Raw genomic sequence first — 23247 nt, 5'->3', positions numbered from 1 at the left:
CTTTTTTGTGGTATAACAATGGCCTCGTTTTATCTTCACTGACTTTTGGGAACCACCTTTTCATTACTGTTGATATCTCTGGGTGACCTTCAGCTACAGATGAAACACAGGCCAATTGTACACTAAATTTGGAGTGCATGTGGTTTTAATCATGGATGAAAAAATGTTTAGGCAGATGCATTCCAAGTTTAGTGCACAACATTCTGTACTGCAAATTCAAAGTGTTTTGAAAATATGTTAGGGAATACCATGTTGCAAAACTCCACTGTTCCCTGTGCTCATAACTGCTTTTTATGGGAAGACAGGGAGAAAAGAGAAGAGAAAGCCAGAAGACAGAGAGGAAGAAAAGTCTCCCTTAGGTCATCCTAACAGAGAAGAATCCCGCTCTACTAATGGAAAACCAAACACTACTCTTGGAATACAAAATACTCACATGCCTTAGTCCAGCTCCACCCTTTGCTTCCTTCACTTCCATCTTCTTCTTCTTCCGTTGTGTTTTGCTGTCAGGTCCAGAAAGACAGAAACGAATGCCTGCTTTGCCTTTTGGCAAATCCTGCAATCATCAGAGATTTTGTAAGAGGAGTTGTGGGACAGCTAATTCTGTCTTTTTTTTTCAGGAAAACTGATTACCTCCAGGAGTATGTGTTGACAGTGTACAAGGGGCTGTCTCTCTGGATAGGGTGCACACCTCAGCTTAACAAGTATCTTTGCAAAAAGCTCAGCCTGCACTTCCCATGCTGTCTGAAAGGAACATTTCTCTGGGCTTCTAGAAAGCATTTAAACAGCAGGACCTCTGCTTCTACATCTCCACCCAAGATACCACTGTATCACTGTCACCAAACCTTCTTATCAGCAAACTTAAATAAATATGTCCTGGCTGCCTGAGATGCTGTGAAGGCTGTGTCAGCTCTGGGCTCCACACCTCTTTTAAGGCCTGGGTATTTGAGAAGGTCAGCAGCAGTAGGGTGCAAACACCCAAGGCTTGCTGCTTAGGGCAGTCACCACAGGGGGATGATGAACTCCCAGAACCAACCAGCTCGCCCCAGCCCATCTCATGCCTCCTGCAAGCGTGTTCCCCAGCTCCAGCTATCTCAGACAAGTGAGGCAGGGACCATGCCAAGCATTTCCTCCCAGCATGAGAAAGCCCCCACAACCAAAGGAGCCTGGCTCCAGGAGACCTCAGTGTGGATGAGACTGATCCCATTGGACCAAGTCTCCCTTGGCCATCCAGAGCACTGCCTCACCTTCTTCTCATCCCTCGTCTGATGCTCCTCATCTCCAGTCCAGTTTCCCCACTCCTCCGTGGGAGCCTTCCAGTCAGAGTCCAGGTCAATCATGGAAGGGTCACCTATTAGGGCAAGCATATGAATGAATTATGTTCAAATCCATACTACTTCCCAGCCTCACATGAGCAGCACAAATGCTGCAAAAAATATCTTCTTGCTTGCTCATGTGATATTTGGATGTGCATGTATTCATGTCTTAAATGTGTTAAAACATTTCCAAATTTATTTTAAAAATTAATTAAGACATATACATTGACTGCCAATTCACAATTCGTGACAGCACTCTGCAGGACAGGAGAAAAATTAAAGAAAGGCAGAAAAGCACATACAAAACCAAAAGCCCTTCTAGTTTTGTAAAGCTTGTTTTTCAAGAAAACAAGCTTTACAAAACTAATAGAGTGGCTTGTCAAATATTTCCTTTTAATTTTATGGAGAAGGATTGAGGCATATCCAGAAACACTGGCAGACACAGCAGGCTCTTCCATTCACTGCAACACACCATCCTCTGGGCAATTATTCATATGGAAGAGTAATATTAACAAAGGATTTGTGCATTCATTATTGCTCTCTTTGGTGTTTTCTTTCTTACAAAAAACAGAACCAACTACATTCTCAACTTCATCTTCCTTTTCTATTTTCTTTTCTTGAATGTAAGCCAGAAAAGCACCATCCCAGCACTGATTTCCAAACCTCCTTAATATACAACTCTAAACAGGCATGAAATAGAGAACACTTCCCCTGCGTCAATTCTGATAATTTCATGGGAACTGGGCAAAAAACTTTTCAAAATCCTTTAGGTTTCTCTATCTTTCAGCATCTGGTACCTTTGAAAATCTGGCTGCAAGCCCTCAGCTGCCTCTCCACAAAGCACTGGCAAACTATCCTCAGTCAAGGAGGCAAAACAGACCAGTTTAATTCCTTCACCCAAACTGAATGAGGTGCCAAAAAGCAGATAAATCAGCATAAGATGTTGAAAGGACTACTTGATTATTTTTTAACAATTTGAATGTAACAATCTTAAGTCTTATCCCAACAGGAAGAATGACTTTAAAAACACAATATAAGTTTGAAAACATATAATAATAACTCCTAGCTGATTACTTCTCTTAAAAAAAAATTCCCAAGCGGGATGGAAAGACTTCTACTTGAAGCAGGGCCAAAACCAAAAGCATGCTGGGAATGATAAAAGAAAACTGTTTCCAAAAAGTTGCTCTGACCAGTTTGCTGCCAAATGTTATAAACATGATTATAAACATTATTCAAGCTTCTCAGTTTAAAATCCATGCCCTCTATATAGACAATATCTCTTTCCTTCTTCAAAGGGGAAAGGAACAACTAATTTTGAATGCATTCCCTCATAAAATTCCAGTCCAAAATACAATTCAGCCCTCCTGAGCTGCAAGGCAGCAGCTCTGCTCATGGATGTTCTTGTGCAACATGCAAGCAAAACAGACCATAACTTAACACATGGAAAGCCACAACTGTTGTTTTCACCTTTTTAACTTCTGATATCTCAAAAAGTGCATTTATGTATATGCTTCTAAACATGAAAATAGTTTTGATGGCAAATTGCCTGCAATGGGCTTACATTAATGCTTCACCCTTGTCACATGTGGGCATGATACTTTGCCAGACAGCAGTGACTGCCTCATCTCAGAATTACTTGTCCCAAAGTATGTGTCCCAGGGGTGTTTAAAATCAACTCAGGCTAAAATTAAGGGCAATATAAGATTCTCTACAATTTGCTGGATTTGATGGGGAAATCGGATTAAATGTACTTATCCCAAAGCTCTGATTAAATGTACTTATCCCAAAGCTCTGACTTAAAATCTCTTCTGTTGTGTAGCATATTTCCCTTCAGTGACATCTCCCACAGTGTCCTTAAACTTTGAATACTCTCTAGTATTTTTAAATCTGATTCTCCTTGGGTCATCAATTCTCCAACAGGCTAAAACTGATCATTAATGCCTGTGAGCATAAACACTAAAAGAAATGTGCCCTGCATGTCCTCCTGCTCCCCATGTGGGTTTAGCCCTGACAGAGGTGATATCTCTCTCAGCACCAACACAGGCCAACGTCTTGGCAATTCCTGCTGTTCATTTTTACAAAAGCAATGATGTTAAATGTCATTTTCCATTTCAGTTCTTGCTTGCAACCCACCCCAGTCCTCCAGCAAACTCCACCCAGACAAAGCTGTACTTTTCTGTTGGCAGCAAATTTGCAGAGTGCATTTCAAGGCCAAGGTGGTTTCCACACACCCCATGCAATGAAAACACATTTAGATCCTGAAAGGCACAACACTGAAGGCGTCTTCAGAAACCAGGGAGGCTGCCAGCACCTCTGCAGGCAGAAAGTCCATCCCAGCACCAACTGCCTGAATGCCCTTGGTCTCCAGTCTCTCCCTGTGTAACAAGGAGAGGACAGGGAGAGGATGGCTGCGCCCTGGGGGGTGTTGGGGAGCAGGAAAACAGGGCCCCAAGCAGCAGGATCTGCTCAAAGGGGACAGTCAGCAACTTCTCTGTGCCTGCTGATAGAGAGGGTGGAGTGCAGTACTGTACAGGCTGAACCTAATTATCTGGCCTGGAAAATGAAACTGGAAAGTACTGCAGCAAAACAGTCTGTGTCACCAAGGCGGGGATTCAAAATTTTCTAATCTGGAGTTGTACATTCGGATTCTAATCTACCAGCACCTCTCTTGCATGCTGTCACAAAATATGGGCAGCAGAAACTTAAGGGAGGCTCATCTGGCAGGGCAAACCCTTCAGTAGGCTGCATATTGTCCATGGCACTGAGCTTTTCTGTGGCTGCTGTAAAAACCCCATCTCTTTGCAAAGGGCAGTTTACTGTGTTAGAAACACAGTCCTAAGCAAATCCTTGCCAAGACATCACTTGTAGCCTCAGTAATACATTCAGTTAAAATGGGTAGATAATTTCCAGTCTAAAGCTTGAATTTCTGTGTTACAGATCAATAGCTGGGTGGAAGAATCCCTTATTTGGCACCTTCCTTCAGCATAATTCAGTAGAGGCAAAATATCAAATTGAAGACTTCTTTTCTGTCAGACTGAAGACTTCTTTTAGTGGAAAAAAGCTACTGATTCCCATAAAACAAAGGAATTACAATTGATTGTAACTCTGGAACAGAAGGAAGGTTGGCAGTCAGGAGACATAGAGGATCAGGAGACATCGAACTTTTCTTAAGGTTATGGGGAAAATTTGCTTTGGCAATCGAGAGGGATTCATTGGGAGGATGCCAAGACACAGATAAAAAGTGACTCTCGTGGTCATGAGCTGTTGCATTTGCAAAGCAGAATGTGGATTTTCTGAGGTTGCACTGCACTGTTGCCAAAGCACAGGTCTGCTGCACTTGGAAGCAGATGCGTGGGATAAAATTAGTATTCCCTTGCCTTGGAACCAGACACAAGTGCTCTAAAACAGCCCAGCTGGCCACACTGTGTGGGTTACATGTTTTATAACAGCAGAACCAGCCACAGCTTGCAATGCATTCTGTGGGACAGCAAAGCTCAAGCACATAAATGTCACCACAGGGGCAGTGGCAGATGTGTGCCATAGGTACACAAAGGGAGTATCAGGAAGCACATGCAAGTAAAGCTTCCCAGGCAGAGAACAACTCTGCAGAACAGGAACAAAAAAGGCAGCTGGTGAAAGCAGAGCACTTACTGGGCTCAAAAATGAAGTTAATTATGTCAGGACCAGAAGAGGTTCAGGCTCCTTTCTTTCTCTTTGTGACAGGAATGAAAAGTATGCAAACACTAATGATGAGTAGGGGAAAAAGATGACGGGCAAAGCTTTCCACTTTGGGGCTCTCATGGAAGAGTCCTGGCCACCTCACCCTGCTGGTGGGACTGCTGGGACAGCAGCCGTCCGTGAAGCACCATGTGGCTTCAACTCCAAGACACTGAATGCCCCCAGCTAACAAAGGCTTAGATTGCTAAGGACTAATTGTTTGAATATGCAGAGACAATGACTGATGACAGAATGAGAATTTCAGAATCAATGAGGTCGGAAGTGGCCTCTGGAAATTGTCTAGTCCCACCTCATGTCTCTCACAGGGCTCAACTATAGCAGGTTTCTCAGGAATGCAGCAAAGTTTTGAATAGTTTGAAAGGTGGAAAGTCTGCAACCTCTCTGGGCAAACTGTTCTGTTGCCTGACCACTTTCCCCATAAAAAAAAGTTTTCACTTATGGATAAGTGGAAATTCACCTCTTACCCATCTGCCTGTTCCCCACTCTCCGGGCCATGACCCCATGAGGTGCTCATACACAGGCATGGCTGGACCTTCTCCAGTATATCCCTGACTGTCTTGTACTGGGGAGCCCAGAAATGGACACAGGACTCCAGATATGACAATAATTGAGAATTAACCACCCGCAAGCGTGTCTCATTAATGAATGTCAACACAGGAGTGTGTTGTTTGGAAACCAGCCTGATTGAGAGTCTTTTAAATATTCCAAAAGTGACTGCCTAGTTCCCTTTGCCACTAACTCCCTGTCTCCCTCTGTGTATATATGCTTTCAGTTGTGCCAACACTTAAATCTCAAGCCTTTTGTGAGTGAGGGTGTTATTATTGCTGGTACTTCACAAAAAGATAACCCGATGTGGAGCAGGGAGCAGGCCAAGGCAGCTCCACCAGCCAGGCCAGAGGCAGGAGTCCAGCATGCATCTCCTTTGGCTGTACCAGCCCAGCACAGAACAAAGAGACTCATTACATGTACTGCCCTGGATTTGATGAAATGACCCCAGGTCATATTTAGGGTATGAATGGCTTTTTTTTTTAGTTCCCAAGCCTGCAAGAGCTAACAGGCCGTGTTTAACTGTCTAAGAGCTCATTTTGCTTGCAGCGTCAGCCTTCATGCCAACCATTACCTCATCTAAATTCAGGGAATACATGTTCCTGACGCACCACTCCCCTGCATCGAGAGCAAGGCTGATGAGTCAAAGGAAAAAGAATACCAGAACAGAAAAGCAAGCTGTAAGACGGACTGAATCCTCCAAACACTTCTGTTCTGATATTTGCAGAAGCAAGCTCCAGAATTTGCTCCTATCCTTCCACTCTCAGACAGATATGGAACTCCAAAAGCAGAGCTCTGCTTGGCTGTGCAAGTGTAGATCAAGCCCAGAGTGTGCCAAGTCTGACATGTGCTAAATGTAGTGCACGGGAATGCTGCTGAAGAGCTGCCCACACTGCCTCCCTCCATCCCGCGTGGGTGCGACGGGGCTCCGAAGTTGGAAAGGGCCAGGCACCCTTTGCAGCAACGCAGGGGTGAAGAAACACAGCACCAAGGGAAGGGAAGGCTCAGGGCTGGGGGTTTTGTTTTTATTATTTTTAAAGCAAACTGTGTTATTTATAAAATCACATCCAAAATGGTGCCTCTGCTGCAGAGCTTCAGTTACCGCTGGGCAGAGAAGGAAGACAACCACAATCTTTTCTCCTTAATGCATTCCACCCCTCTGGGTTCTCCTGCAGTTAAGCAATCAGAGCAGCTAGAGCACAAAGAGGTTTGCTCAGCTCATCAGCCATCATTCCTGCAAGAGCAGGGAAAGGCTTCCCAACAACAGGGGTATATATATATATATATATATATATATATATATATATATATATATATACTTCACTCGATCCTGACCAAAAGGTCAAGTGAAAAGGTCATCTAATACCCACACTGTTCATGCCAAATTATTCCAGCCACTCACGACCCATGCTTGTCTTTCTTTTAAAACTAAAAAAACACCCATTACCACTCATAAAAAGACTGAAATCCTGACTGCCACAATGCACTGGAGTTATATTCTGCATCTGGGTTCAGGGCATTTCCAAGGAAATTTAAAGTTTTGGCAAAGGTACACGGAGCTTGAAAAGCACCCTGTCCTCCCATGGCTCTCCCCCAGCCACCCCACTGAGCCCAGGCTGCAGCTGCCTGGAAAAGGCCACTCAGCTCCACCTTCCCACACAACCATAGGAGGGAGGGAGGGAAACACAATGCTTCAGTTATGAAACCCAAACACAGCTTTGAACTCGTTTCACAAATTCAGTAATCCGAGTTGACTGCTAACACATGGGGCTTTTCGAAACACAGAGCCCATCCTGCTGCCTCTGGCTCAGGAAGTCCCTGACCCGCTCTCTGCAGGGTGTGGGGAGGGATCACCCTGTGCTTGCCCTGTTCCTGTGCTTATCTGTCCACAGCTGATAGCAGGGCACTGCTGCAGAGCCTGCAGACAGCCCCCTACAGCTGCTGCTGCTGCTGCCCTGCAGCTCTAGTTACACTTTGCACCAGTATGTACATACCAAAACACACACTACCTACCACATTATTTGTTTTTCTTCAGAGGGAAAACGTAACTATAATGCGCTTTCTTGCCTTTCTTAAAGGTTCCACCTGGACAACCGCTGCCCTGACTGACTCACAGCAGCTCTGGGCACCTGCTCAAAACCAGACCCACATGGGATTTCTCCCTGAGCAGCAAATGAGCCACATGGGAAGTGGACCCTGATGTCTGAGGTTTAGGGAATGGACTGAAGAGAGTTCCTGCATTGGTGCACTTGTCTGTCTACAGAAGAAGGGCAGAGAGACGTACCCTGCCCCTGCCATGCATCATCTGCTGGGAGGAAAGTCGAGCTGCCATGCCAACAGCATCTGGAAGGACTGTCCTCAGATGATTTACTCTTCACATTATCTGCACACAGGAAAGCATCTTCATTAAAAAATTAAACCAAAAAAATCCCAAATCCCAAACCTAAAAGATAATCACATAGGTATATTCACATTATTAAAACCAATTAATCATGCCTCTGTCTGCTCGCTATGTCATGATGCCTGGATGTTATGTAATTTAAGCCACACATTAATCTCATCACTGTGGATTTATTAACAAAGGCTGGACGAGGACACTATATGCATAAGTTATTAAAAACAACTCACTCAGGAGTGGCTACATTAACAGCATTCAGAAAAGTAAACTTCTGGCATATCTCTGCTGGGGACCCAAGGAGGGAGCTGTAGTTCCTGCAGAACAAAAGCCACATCCAGAGTATCCAGCTCCAACTCCCACCATCTTCAGTGAGAAGGCTTCTGCTCAAGCTAACAGAAATCCATAATTGCCAAATTAATTGCTCCATGAAAGAGCACAGGTGAGAGAGCTGCTGGAGGAAAAAGTTGCTTTGATGATTACTTTCAGTAACTAAAGCAACCAGTAAGATTCACACGCCTCCCTGAATGACTCCCCTTAGCCCCTTTCTAAGGCCTGTACATAAAAGACCAGAGTATTCTTCACATCTTTTATAAACGGGGGCTTTTTTCCTTTCTTCCTTTCACCTAATAAACTCTGAGGTTTATGCAGTTGTGTATCAGTTTGGTTTTTTGGTGCATAAATGCAGATATTTAAAAATATTTCTCCTTGTTGAGTACTTATACATTAGGAACTGCTAGAATCCACTGACAAAGTATTGGAAAACAGATGGTTAAATATGGCATGTGTTAGTTATATTAATTGCCTTATCTGGCTTTAGAAGCTGATATCATCAATCTGGCTAACATCACACACACTGTTTTGTGCACAGATATCTATATATATCTATGCTTGTCTTTAGCATCTCTAATAGATTCAGGACCAGACTTTGCATTCATCATCCAGCTAAACTTTCAATCAAAGTGAGTTTCTGGGAGGCAGGGAATGTATGAATCAGGGGTGTGTGCAGTCAATCAGTGAAGACTGACAGGTGCAGAGATGCAAAGTGAAAGCCAAAAATGAGGCTTAACTCAATGCAAAATGAGGAGATGCTCCATCCTTCTCAAGGCCATGCATGGAGAGGCTCAAGCAAGAAATCCCTCACTGTGCTGGATGAGAAGCTGCTGGCTAGGCTGCCTCTAACACAGCCTTTCCAAGCTCCACATTCACTCCCTCCCTCGCTCTGGAATTCTCTGAATTTGCTGGTTATCAGAGCACAACAGAAACCTTCTGTGTGAGTCAACCTAACAGAAAGAATCTGCAGGGGAGGCAGTATTTTTTAATATTTGTTCCAAGATGAGTACATGAGTTTGGAAAGCACTCAATAAAAGGTTCTAATGTTGCTCCCTAAAACACTGGTGTGCTGGATTGCAGATGCAAGCAAGCTCTGCAAGGGAGAGTGACTAATGAGACGTGTCTCCGGGGAGAAGACCCATGTGTGATCAATGAGAGCTCTTTTCAGTCAAGCAGCCAGGAAAGTGATAGAAGAATTCAGACAGAAGTACAACAAGAGGCCACTCACCTAAATCCCTGGAGAGATCTGACAATGTCCCAAAGGTCACAGGGCAGGATTTTACATCGGCAATATCCCATGTTCCTGAATTTAAAATGCAAACAAACAGTAACCCAAAATCTGATGTCATGTTCACTCTTTCCACTTCATGCTCCCAAGCTCATTACAGCCCTTCCATGTTCTCTTCATTCCAAGCCTACATCCACTGCTGTTGCTGGACAAGCATCCAGCAAGGAGAAATCACCTTTATGGACAGGGAGAGTCCAGCCCCATCACCACGTTCATCTTCTCAGACTTTCAACATGCATGTCACACCAGCATGGCACTTCTCTGGACCTAAATTCCTCATTCATCTGAACTGCTGCCCCCTTTCTGCACTGCTGGCAAAGTTCTCATCATGTATTGGAATTTGGCCTTTTGAAAGCATTAGAGTAAAAGTGGTGCTAATGTCCTCCCCCACCAACCCTGTACTTGGCAAGAAAAGGACTCTAGCAAAGAAGGCAACTCACATGAGGGCAACCTAAGAGCATTTTCTGAATCATCAGAGTACTGGATTACTGCAGCTGAAGGTGAGTCATCATGTGGCCTTATATACCTTTCAGTTCAGCCACCATGCTCACTAATCACTGAGAATGTAGTCAAAATCAAATGCTTTCAGTTTAGGAATATCCTGCCTTTTCCTTTTTTGAAATACATGGATATACCCTGCAGCCTAACTCTGACCATGTGTGAGCATCCTCAGAAGGCAAGGCTTTGGTTGTAAAAGACACAAATAGTACCTGTGGGTAGAAAACAACTTGCACCCAGCAGGTAGTCTACAACACAAGGGATTCCTGCCATAAGGACCCCTCTTTTCACATTGCTGGGAAATTAAGGGTCCTAGGAGGGTGGACAACACTGTGTGTGCAGGATGAATGTCAGTGAGGCTGCAGCAAGGACACAGCAATTTGCGAAGCTTCACCTCAGCAATACTGGAATGTCAACACTCACCTACATTGGAGAAAACATCATCTTCTGACCTGGAGGTTGCCAATTCTTCCCGTAGAGCTCCTGAGCCCTTCGGCACAGTCCCACACTCTGCCTTGGCAAAGAAAGCACCTTTTCCACCACCACCAGTGTCCTCTGTGAGCGGCCACACTGCTCTCTTCTCATCCCAGTCAAAGGCTGGCTCAGCCACTGAGCTACCCAGAGATGCTCTGCTGGGGTCTTCTCGGGAGCAAACATTACCACAGGATCATCGTTATTTTTACTTACAAGGAAGAGTTTGTTCAAGAGAGAAAACAGAACAAAGCCTGATCTAAACCCATCAGACTCTCTCCAATTGAAATTATTTACAGACATGGTGGCAGTGAAACACAGCTCCTGGGATGGGACACTGAAGTGGAGAACAGGAAGGCCAATGTGAGAATGACGGCACCTCGGTGGCCTTGGGCATCCCTCCCTGGAGGGGAGGCTCAAAGCCTCCAGAGTCCTGCTGGGGGCCCAGAGCAGTGAAGGGAGAAAAAGAGAACAGCTGGACCTCCAAGAAACAAGAAAGCAAACTTCTTGGATGTTGGTAGTTCAAGGCTGCTAGAGAAATCAGTGCAGGAATATGAATATTTTAAAAAATGACAGTTATCTCCAACATTTTTGTTCCAAAGGACTCCTCAAGAGTTTCATGACTCCAGCCTTCAGAATTTTGCTATTTTGTGCTTCAAATGAGACTTGGTGAACTGAGCTCCCTTTCCTGGGTCAGCAAAGCCCTTAACACCTGAACGACCTTAGGGTTAATCCCTGTGGGGTTCTGCAGATGGAGCTGGCACCACTGATGACAAGAGATCAACTTACATGAAGAAAGAAATGTGGACCCATTCACTTTGCTGGAGAGAAAGTGGAGACCTCAGCACCTCCAGCCTCTAAAGACCCTTGATAAACCTCGAGTTAAAAATCTAAACTCTTGATATTTAACTGTATATAACCCAAATGATAGATAAAGTGGTCCCAAGGTGTCTGCATATTTTTCTATTGAAATTTCCTGTTCCCTTACCCTTCAATTTTAATAGAGCGCCTGAGAGCACTTTAAGAGCCTTATTGCAGACAGTGCACTAACTCACACATATATCCAGCAACATCTCCTAATCCAGTTACATCCCTCCAATATCCAAACTCCTATCTTAGCTTCTAAATTACTCTAATATTATAAACCTAAAGTTATTTTGATCATTTTATCACAGATAATGAAAATACTTCCAAATGTCTTAACTACATTATCTGCTTTCATATAGTGGTTATTATATATAACATGATTAGCAGACATGTGTATAGGCATAAGTGTACAGCAGACACCCTGAAATCCCCAGAAAAAAAAGGTGGAATGAGGACCAAGTGTTGTGTCATTTTATCTCATTAGGATAAGAATATATTCCTTTTACAGTTCTTTAGTCTGGGCAATCCTGGACTAAAGGACCTGTTTGGAACTGAGAAAATTATTTGTGTTTTTAAACATCCAATATCTGAATTCCATCCAATTTTCCATATCAGAAAACTTCTGTCAAGCCATGCAAAAACAACAAGCCCACGTGACACCAAGCCTTCAGCAGATCTAACATCTAAGAGACATCTGCTTTCCAAGTCCTGTGGGTAATGCTGTGTGCTCTGCTGTGTGTTTTAATGAGAGCATGGAGTAAAAGGCAAGCTCCAAGTAAAAGCTTCCAAAGCTGTTTTTTCTTAAGTAAATAGCCTCAGTAAGTGCCTGGATTTTGCTGCCAAATGATGAACAGAGCAAACAGACACTGGGCTGTGGGGAGGGGTAAGCAGCCCAGCCAGATCGGGTATGTAAATTGAGCCTGTACCTTTACCTTTTTGTTTCAGCCTTTCCTTCCTTAAGTGTCTCTTTTCACGGCTGCTGATCTTGGTCTGCCAGACTCCTGCAACAGAGAGCAAAGTTCATTTTTAAGCTATCAAACAACTTTCTTCATTGCCTTTACTGCTCAGCACCAAGGTAAATAGCCATCTGAAAGTTGCTGATGCTGGCTGTAAAAGAGGCATCAGATCTTGTGCAGCATGTCTCCTGTGTGCAGCCCTTGCTCCCTCTGCAGAGATGTGTTACATAAGAAATCCCCATCACAGACCTGTCTGTTGTGTCCTGACCCATGTAACTGCACATATTCTTCTTCTGTCCTGTGTGTCAGCCTGATGTGACACCCATTCCCTTGGGGGAGGTGTCACAGCAGAGCATCAGCCACCTTATATGTCTGACAGTGGGGAGAAGTTAATGTAAATCTTAACCATTAAATAAGGCTTCTGTTTACTGCGTTCTATAGCCCTAAGACTTTTCCTACAATGTGGACACCCTCTCCCACTCAGCTGTTTACACACACATTCATTCACACTCATGGGGCCACATCCTGTCTCCATCCATGCCCCCCATGACCCAAGAAGTCAGAGGAGGTGCTGGTAAAAATGGTTAATGAAGGAAAAAACACAGCCCTGGAGCTGACCAAGACACTTCCTTTCTCTGAAGCATCCCTGAAGAGCACATGAAAAACACATGAAACAGTTCAGCTGGCTCATTCATTCAAAAAATTACAGTTCCATTTGCAGGAAGCCTCTGCTGTGTCCCCTTCTCCCCCAGCAGCCTCACAGGCCCCACGAAGGACTCTGGTCCAACAGCAGTGAGGGCTTCTCTTGCTCTCACCACCACACTAATCACAGTGTAATCTTTTAAGCCCAGAAAAGCTTAAAATTTGTTGTTTTCAGTGCAGCCCTTGGTGGGGGGAGGCAGAGAGGGGCTCATGGGATGCAATGTATTTTCCAGTGAAATTCTAGCTGCCTGAGCTTTGCTGGCCTCTGCCAGATTTCTCTGTAGATCTGCTTGAAACAAAGGTCTTGGCTCTGCTCACAGGCGTGCTACAAGCTGGCTGTGAATTGCCCCAGCACCTTTACCAGCCTCAGTCGTGGGCACAACAGTGTGCTGCTCCATCAGCATGGCAGAGGCCACAGGATTAGGGGAAGGGCCCCTGACCACTGGGCCTCTGACCACTTCAGAGATCCCTCCTGACTTGCAGATTTGCCCTCCCTGTGTACACAGTCAGGACTTGGGGAGTGGGGCAGGAAACATTTCATTCTCTGGCCCATGTCCGAGACCAAAATGTTGTGGTTTATGGCTTAAACATCTTTATGAAGGACTTTTGCCCCTTATAAGAAAAGTGCATAATGAAACTGCACCCCCAAAGCCCTCCCTGGATGGGCCTCCTGACTGAAACCCCAAACTGTGAGTTAAATCCATAGGACAAGTTGAGATAAGGAAAGTGACAGTGTTGTTCAGAGCATCTGGAAGAGCACCCATGGCCCAGCCCAGCACCTGCTTTGAGGTGGAGGCCCCAGCCCCAGGTTTATCAGCTGCCAAGCTCACACAGACCCTGCAGCAAAGGGGGGAGGAGGAAAGGGTTTGGGTGTGTGGCACAGCCTCTGGCCAGTGGGTATCCATCCTCTGCTGTGCACACCAGCTCAGCTGTGGGCCCCCTTCACCCAGGACAGCCATATCCAAGGGACATCCATGTGAGGGACAGCAGAGGGGGTGCCATGGCCCATCAAAGGCCCCTCCCAAAGAGCCCTCAGACCCTGCACCAGAGCACTGCATGTAATGCAAGAGATCCACAGTGCTGCAAGGGACAGTGTCAAACCTGCCCCCCTCAGGGGAGACACATGGCCATTCCCGACTCCCCAAATGTATATTAATCCATGGGATTTCATGCTTTAAGGCAGGGGACCACCAAGAAGAACAGATGGAGGGAAACAACGAGGCATCCTTGGAACCCATGGAGGGGTGATACGTTTCTAATCTTTGTCACTCTCCCTGTTCCCCCACACACCTCATTTTCTATTTTTCTTTCTTTCTTTGCTCTTTCTTTCTCTTTGCCTCTTTTACTATTAAATAAAATATATCAAGTTTTTTTTATATCAACATCTAAGCTTGTTTGGTTTGAATCACATTTTTTGGGTATATTAAAATCTTCCAGGGTTCGATCCATTTTATTCAAGGAGAGTTTAAAAAGTTCCCTTTATGCCTCTGTAATTAAACCAGATCACAAGAGAACCTGTCCACGTAGTTACACATAGGAAGGAGCAGGTGATAAAATAACTCAAACTGGCAGCTTTTCCCACTAACACAGAACTCCAGAACAGTGGAAAAGGCCTCCCTTTTGACATATTTCATCCCATTTTATTATTTGGTAGTATGCATCAGATAACAGAAGAATCAGATCTTTTGTTACCTTCTTCCTCTTGCAGTTTGTCTTTTTCCACAGAAAGCAGATCTTTTGGCACTTCCTTGTCTGAGCACTGGGTTTTCCTCTTCTTCTTAGGCTGCAGTAAGAAGGAGATATAGAGCAGCAAGATAAAACAAGTATTTGTTATGTTTCATCCAGAAGAAAAAAAGAGTCAGGGCAATAGTTGTGAAATGGAGACAACCCATGATACTCAGAGAGAGTAGAGGGTTGCTAGAGTCTTCTAAGTGTGTGCAAAAGTCTTCCTGAGCAGATTTTATTGCAAATTCCAAACCAATGAATGCTGTTGCTTCGGACCTACAAATCTTAATTTATCTGCTAGATTAGAAAGTTCACATTTTAATTCAGGTACCTGCTCTGTAGTAAGATTTGCATTCATTGTTCCTAAGTTCTAATGTTCTTCCTCTTAAGGAGGAAAGTCTGAAATATTTACCCCCTTTAAAATCAGGAATGTAATAATCAAGAGTTAGGACCCTGCCAGTGCTTAACAAAAAACCCCAGCCCTACCTTCCCCCCCACACTTCAAACCATGGAACAGCCTATTTTTAATGAAGGTATCTGCAGTTTGCACTAATCTGAGAGGGCACAGGAGTAGCTGAGGCCATTTGCATACAGCTTGATGAAATTGTAGCACTAACCCTAAACCATAAATTTTAAATGTTCTCGTTTAAACAGTGGCTCTTGACTTTTCCAAGGTGGGAAACCCCTGCCAGAATATGTAGTTCCATTCCCAGGCTCAGGGGCTGCTCCTCACTTAAAGTCACAAAATCACAGAATGGTTTGGAAGGGACCTTAAAAGTCCATCCAGTTCCAACCCCTCTGCCACCTTGCAATAGCCCAGGCTGCTCAGAGCCCCATCCAGCCTGGCCTAGAACATTTCAGGGACAGGGCAGGCAGCTTCTCTGGGCAACTTGGAACTTGCTGTAAAGACTTGGAGGCTCTTTAAAGCATTAGCCTCTTCTTCCCTACCAGTACAAGTGCTCAATGCCCAAGGTAAAACCCTTAAACAGACCCAAGGAAATGTCTCTGTCAGAGCTGGAATGGAAATACCAGAGATTCCAGCACCCACTTCTGGGCTTGGATGATGAGGCCATCCCCCTTGTGGTGGCAGTGACAAACACTACAGTGTGGCTGTGCCAGAAAATTACATGGTCTTGTATTCCTGCATCATCTCTTAAGTGCAACAAAACAAGGAAGAACAAACTATCTTAAAAAAGGAACATTTTTAAAACAACTGTCTCTTAAAAGATAGTATGTAAACTCCAAAACTCTTGCTGGTACCTTGAGGAGCTTTTTCTCTCTGATGTTGACTGATGTGATAAGATGGCCATTCACTGGAACCTAGGAAGTGGATAACAACAAAATGCATTATAGTACATATACATGCATGAGTGTGTATGTGTAAATATACATAAAATATATTTATTTCAATACCTTTCTATAATACATTTAATAGTCTGAAAGATACAGCTAAGTAACTCCCTGTACAAATCTGGGCTAGAATTTGTGGCCTTGTTCCAACTGGAGTAATTTATTCCAAATTAATTAGTGTATGCTAAGCCTTTATGAATGTAAATCCAGAAACTCCACAAAGATTTATTCCAAAGCAGACATATTTGTGGTTTATCATAAGATTTGTCTAGGATCAAAGTTGTTTTTCAAATAGGGTAAGCCTGTCTTAAAGAAACAGCATAGACATGAGAGGGCTTATTTTAATATTCTTATTTTTAATTCTTGTTTACCAGTTGGGGTGGGCCTTATGTTCCCTCTCAAGTCTATCTGACCAACTAAAAGAATAGATTTTATCCTACCTAGATCCAGTAAAGTAAACAAGAAATGTTTAAGGACTTTTCAAATTATAGTCTAACTAATGTCTCAGCTGTCTCAGAACTCCCTGGGAATTGCCAGCCACCAGCTACAGGGATGGGAGGGTGTAAATCTGCAGCTGAGACAGCAAGGGCCACTGCACACTATGCAGAGCCAGCAGCATCCAAGACAAGGCTGAAGCTCCCTCCACAGGTGCCTCTGGCACACAGAGCAGCTCCTTGCTGGATGTAAGGCACTTCTCTGACTTATGCAGGTTGCTCTCCCTGTGCAATGCAGCTGCTGTTCAGCCCTGCCCAGGCTTCCTTCAGCCATCAGACCTGTTGGGCTGCCCAGCCAAACCCACATCTCCCAGAAGGGAGCTTGACTCAGGCAGTCACCCAAATCCCTGATCCATCCTCTGCCTCCTCTGCCCGGGACAAGGGGATCCCTGGCAGGTGAGGGCAGCCCTGCCTGGATCCAAATCCTGTTGAATTCAGGTGCCCAGTCCCCTTGGGGGAGGGAAGGCAGCTGATGCTTCCTCCTGCCTCCTCCCTCTCCCCACTCTCACAGGTCACCTCTGTCCCTGAGATGGGGCCATGATTAGTTAGCAGCAGATAAAATCCTGAGTGACTGCTCATGTCTCTCCCCAGCAGACCGAGTGGGGCTTTGTCGCAGACATCTTTTGTGAAAATCCTTTTCTTTAGGATTTTTTCCCTTCTGGGAAGCTGAGGCCTCAGAAACAAAACGTAAACAATGGTTATCTGCTGCTGTGGAATGCATCAAGTAGATTTTTGATTGGGCCATCTTGAATGTTTACAATTGATGGCCAACCACAGACCAGATAGCTTGGACTCTCTGTCTGGGCCACAGACCTTTGTTATTCATTCTTTTCTATTCTTAGCTTAGCTAGCCTTCTGAGGAAACCTTTCTTTCTTTTCTTTTTAGTATAGTTATAATGTAATATATATATATATCATAAAATAATAAATCAAGCCTTCTGAACATGGAATCAACATTCTCGTCTCTTCCCTCATCCAAGAACCCCTGTGAACACGGTCACAGGGCTGCAATCCTTCAGACTCTTAATAGTCATCTCTTTGATATTTTGAGGATTTTAGAGCTATTTTTCACAAGTCTCAGAAAGGTCTGGTTTAAGTGCATGACAGGCACCTGTATGCTGGCAAATGCTTCATCCCTGTGTTTGCTTGGAATTCCAGACCAGCTACAAGCCCATGGTGGACACAGACCCAGCAGGCTGATGTTCATCCCAAGTTCCACAGTGATTAGGAGAGGAAGCCCCAAAATTGTGGACTTTGCACACAGACAGTACTGATTTGGGGTCTTCCAGTAAAACATCACAGCAGCAGGAGGCAAAACCCTGCCTGTTATATCAGTAATTCCACCAGCTTCACATTACAAGCTTAAGCCAAAATCTCCTCCTCTCCCTTGGCTGTCAAATGTAAACAATACAATTGTTTACAATTATGTTATTCTGAATATTAGTAAAATAATTACTTCTCTGTTAAAGCCCAGCCACATTTGTCAGTAGCTAGCAAGGCTGTCTTGTTTTTTCCCATGGGCACTCTCTTCTAAGCCTCTCAGGTTCATTTACTAGAGGCACTCCATAAATCCCACCACAAAGCAAATGATTTTCCATCTCCTGCTCTGCTCACGGGAAAAATCCCACTCTGCCTGCAGCAGGGAGGGAAGCAGCTTCTCACATAAAATGTGGGATATAAAATACAAAACCATTTTGGGGTATTTTGGTGAAAATTTGAACCACGTAGATATGGAAAATCTTGAGTTTATATTATTCTTTCTTTCTTTCTCAGCATGTGTTTCTGTCCAATAAAATATGTGAAAACACAGATGGATCTTGTCTCAGAAGACAACAATTCCTATGCAATATAGAATCCTGGGGGAATGACTTTCAATTATACGACAGCACTTCAGGAGAACTGAATTTTATTGGATGAATGCAAGAAGAGATGACTGGGGGAAGCCAAACAACATGTAAGTGAAATATTCCTTCCTGGTGTCATCAAACCCTGGTGATTTTCCTGTTTTCTCATAATGAAATCTTCACTGTTTTCTAAACGCTTTGCAAATGGACCTCCCAAGTGAAGGCACTTTGAGCAAGACTGCCACCATGGGCACAGAAATAGCAACACCAGCTTAGGAGGCAAGGAGGAGGATGCTTTACTGCCGTCTTTCAGAAACACAGAGATGAGAGGATAAGAGACACCCCACCTCCTGTTAGCCTCCCTTTATATCAAGATGCTTCTGCAAGCACGAGGGACTGCAGGCAGAGACAAGGAAATGTCAGGATTAAGGACATGAAAGTGCCTTCCTCCCCCAGGCTGGGTGAGCGAGCACAGCCTGAGGCTGCACAGGCCCTCACACAGGCAGGCAGAATCCAGAAGGAAAATGCTGAGTGCAATAACAGATCAGGGAAGATGCAAACGATATTGGCTCGGACAGACTTGTCTCAGCTGGGGCAGGATCACGTTCCTGGACCTTCTCTCTGTATAAATGACAGCAAGCAAGGAGCTGGAAAAGTGCAGCACTTTGATTTAGTGCTTTGCCAACCTGACTGCTGCGCACTTTTACCAGACAAGCACAACTTTTGCTACTGAAATGATATTTCACCTGCTAGACAAACATTCCCCTGTCTCTCCATCACTGACTAGGAGGTTAAATATATGCTTTTGACAGTCATTTACTATGTCCCAGGGGTCTTCATGATGACTGAGTGGCTATTCAGCCCTAAGTGCCCACCTGGGACTCCTCAACCTTGTTGCATCCTTCCCAACAAGCAACTGAGTGCAAAAAAATGCCAAACCTGACCACTGACTGATGCTCAGCAAATGTCTCACCACTGTGGTGATGCTTTTTTCTAACCTGAAATATCTCTTGCTTCTCTGCCATCCTTCAGTAATGCCAGCAACTCCCTTTCTTTCATCACCAAGAATTTTTACTGAGTTCTATTTCCTTTCAGTGGAAATGTATTATGTTAGCCTGACCTTTTGTATTAAATCCTGCCCTTATCCAACCCTTTTTCAGGCAGTAAGCTGGCTGTGTGGCTGAGGAACCCCACCCTACCCTATTCTTTCCTTTTGAAGCCCTTAGGGTAGGGGATTAGTCATGCCTCTTTATCGTGCCATTTGGCCACTATGAAAAGGAAAAAGGAATTTTCATTATTTTATTTCATTTAACCTAATGCAATCATTAAAGAGAAATTAATATTGTCAGGAGAATTTTTTTCTTAATGAAAAATGTACTTTTGTGTGGGGGAAACACATCTAAATCCACCACAATAAATGACTATATTAAGTCTTAAGTGCAATTCCAAATACATCAAATATATGCAGAGAATCAGGACTTTTAGTGGAATCAGACTTAGCATATTAATTTCTACTCACATTCTATGGAACAATAGAAAGATTATTTTTAGTTCATGGCCATTTGGTTCGTGACCCAGTGGAACAGGATTTCCCCCCCACCCCCTGCATTTTTTTCCCTTTTTTATGTAACTTAAGGTTATATTTCTGATGATTGTTCTGAACGTAGCAATTTCTGATTCTCTTGAGCTAGTGTTTAATTTATTTCATGCTTTTAATATAGTTCTACATAAAGTCACAAAGGAAGGAGGCAAAGTGATACATCTCCAAGTGCCAAAAATTGCTGGGTTTAGTATATAAGCCTTGTATTCAAAGCCATAAAGCTGTACACCTAGAAACTTAACCTTTATGCATTTTAATAGTTTTGCTAGACTAGTCATTTTTATAAACACCTTTGTGTCTATCAGATCAGGCTGCCTGCTTTCACATCTCAGTGCCACCAACTGGTTAGAGGAGTAATTAAAAATTGTGTGAATATCAGCTTCAGGTTCACTAACTGCCCTTTGTCCCTCTTGGGAAAGGGGCTTAAAATTGCCTTCCTGAGGAAGGCATGGAAAGGTTTGCCCAGTAGAGGGATACTAGGACAAAATAAACTCAGCCTATGAAACCCAAAGGGAGCTATTATATGCTTCACACATTGGAAATCAGGAAATTCATTGAAGAACATGAATAAAGATTCAGAAAATTGTTCTCAGCTACCACTTTCAGAAAACTCAAATTAAGTGGGTTGGACACTGGAAATGAAAGGAAGCAAAACTACCCCGTTCTGGCAGGGGGTCTGTGAACACAAAACCATTTCCAGATTTAAGAAGTACTTCAATTAAATTGTTTCATAGTGCTCAATTCCAGTGAAAAAAACTGGAGTTTTTTTTCACTTTGTTACAACACATGAAAAATGTCATGGATGTAGGCCAAAAGGCAATATTGGTATGACAAAAGTAACACCAACACGCATTAAATTAAAATGTTAAGGGAGGGAGTGGGAGAAAAGAACAAAAAGGACTTTCTAAGCAGGGAAATAAATAATCTCCCTTAAACATGCTCTGTTACTACTGAACAAAGTATGACTGCACTTTTCAGCTTTCTCAGTAGATCTTCCACAAGCTGAAAAGTGAGCAGGAAGGCTTCATCTCTCTCAGCATCCTCTGGAAGATCTGGTCCTTGCTCCCTACACTCCATGCTCTGAGTCAGATTGCTCACAGCACCACTTGCCGTTCACTGCTGGCTCTCTGCAGGTGGGTTCTTGTCTCCTGTGCACAGAAGCAGTGGCTGGGCCAGAGAGAGCAAACCCAAGTGCTGCTGCTGCTGCTGCAGCCAGACACGACTTGCATTTCTCCATCCACGGACAGCGAGCCATCGGTGAGACAAACGTGTTGGGAAACAAAGCAGGGCTGGCTTTCATTAACTCTGATTCGTAAATGGAAGCAGACATCCTGGCTAGCCAGGCTTTGCCACATGGTCTCGTCCTGATGATGGACTTTGCTCTGGGAGACCAATTCCCTAAACCAATGGGAACCAGGTGAATGGGAAAAGACAAGCCTGCATTTGTCAGAGGAGAAAGGATGGGGTGCAGGCAGAGGCCACCAGAGAAACAGGAAAGTAGCAGCTTCAAAGAAAAATCACTCATTCCGTTCTAACAGCTAAAGAAAGGATAACAAAATGGCAATTTCTGCTCAGGTAAAAAATGGAAAGCCAAAAAAAATGTTGGGTTTGTTAGCAAAGGAAACTGAGTGGCTCTCCATGCATGGCAGAAGGACATAAAGGATCTTCTTTGGGACATGGCTGCTCACAACACTACAAAGACATGTCTGCAAAGGGGAGGGAAAAGAGAGCAGAATCCTGGGTTTTGATCAATACTGTAAGTACTAATAATTTTATTGTTAATAGCTGTTATTGATATATGGTAACACAAAGTTTTCCCTGGCAAAATCACTTCAGACAAATGTGTTCCCAGTAGGAAAGAGGAGTTTGTTAGAAAGGAAAATTACATGGGAAACACATGCAATGAACAGATAGAATTAAACAGAACTAAGCACTAGGAATATGTGAAATTTTCCCTTTCCCTTAAGGCACCTAACGTAGAAAAGAAAGGGGCAGTTCTCCCATCAAATGGATATTCCAAGAACCTCGTGGAAAAGGATCTGGGCCATCAGCACAGAAAATCCATTCATCTGCACATATTCCCCGGGATGAAGTTGCCCATAGGAACCCCTTGAGCACAAACACAGGTTGATAACAAGGAGTGGGAGCCAGGACTGCATATGTATGTAGCCATTCACACCCAAAAGCAGCTGCACAAGAAAATTTAGGGGATCATCCTTAAGGTGATGCTGCCTGCATTACATGTCCTCCAGCTGGCCAGCCTTCCCTGGACACATAAGAAGCCACACAGCAGCCAAAAACACAATCACACATGACACATACCTGCCTCAGTTCAGCTGCCCTCATCATCGGGGGAAAAAAGGAGTTTCTGCAGCATGAGTAGATTAAAACTACTGTTGTGAGGAGGGATGAAGAAATCAGTTTCCTGGCATCTTCTATTCTGATTAATTAGAGCACCATCTCAACAAGGGATAAAGGTTCCATTTTAAGGAGGCAATTACCAAACTCCAACACCTTCCAGGATACTTCAAAAATCAAGGCTCATCCAAGACAGCTGTAGAAAAATAATTGTGCAAGTGTGTTGCATTGGCATGAAAAATACTGTGTAACCTGAAAGGGTAAAAGAAAAATTTTGTTTGCTATTTGTGAAGCTCTGGAGCTGAAAGGATGGATATGAAGTTCTGGTACAGTTAAGCAATCCTGCAAGATGCAAAAAGTATCTCCAGTTTATAAAGACACTTCAGAAAAGCAGAAAGCTTTCTTTTGGAATGTATCAGATGGCACATATTTTTAGAAGCTTTTTAAGGAAGATGATGTCACTGCATTTGTAAAAAATGCTCTTCTTTACAACTGACCAATTTGCAGAACAGCCCAAAAAATATGAATAAACACAAACCACCCAACTCAACAACTGCTATTCAGATCAGCTGGCTTACAGCAAGTCTCATTAGCAATTTCCCAAAATTAAGGAAAAGGCAATTCTGAAAAAGACTAAACACACTCAGCATAATTTCTAGATGGTTTTTTTTTGTGTGTATGGCTGTGTGACAATAGCCAGAATGTAACTTTTTCTTCTGTGCATGATGAGATCACATTCAAAATGTGCTTGTGTGATTGTGTGGAGGCC

The 23247-nt window shown here is 43.7% G+C and overlaps 1 protein-coding gene across 1 annotated transcript in view; it reads right to left on the bottom strand.

The window, feature by feature from the left end:
- The window catches only part of LOC102064234 (uncharacterized), a 31091-nt gene that overhangs the window by 3645 nt on the left and 4199 nt on the right, over positions 1-23247 (bottom strand). The window contains exons 2-9 of the mRNA XM_074538052.1: positions 16093-16152; positions 14800-14890; positions 12382-12450; positions 10535-10750; positions 9554-9628; positions 7882-7980; positions 1245-1348; positions 434-553 (exon numbers count right to left, since the gene is read on the bottom strand). Coding sequence (XP_074394153.1) covers positions 434-553; positions 1245-1348; positions 7882-7980; positions 9554-9628; positions 10535-10750; positions 12382-12450; positions 14800-14890; positions 16093-16152 — 834 coding nt within the window. The remainder of the gene's footprint in view (positions 1-433; positions 554-1244; positions 1349-7881; positions 7981-9553; positions 9629-10534; positions 10751-12381; positions 12451-14799; positions 14891-16092; positions 16153-23247) is intronic.

The sequence above is a fragment of the Zonotrichia albicollis genome, chromosome 3, assembly GCF_047830755.1.
Source record: "Zonotrichia albicollis isolate bZonAlb1 chromosome 3, bZonAlb1.hap1, whole genome shotgun sequence".
NCBI lineage: Eukaryota > Metazoa > Chordata > Aves > Passeriformes > Passerellidae > Zonotrichia > Zonotrichia albicollis.
The sequence above is the reverse complement of the archived record's forward strand: the minus strand, read 5'-3'. Positions and strand labels throughout refer to the sequence as shown.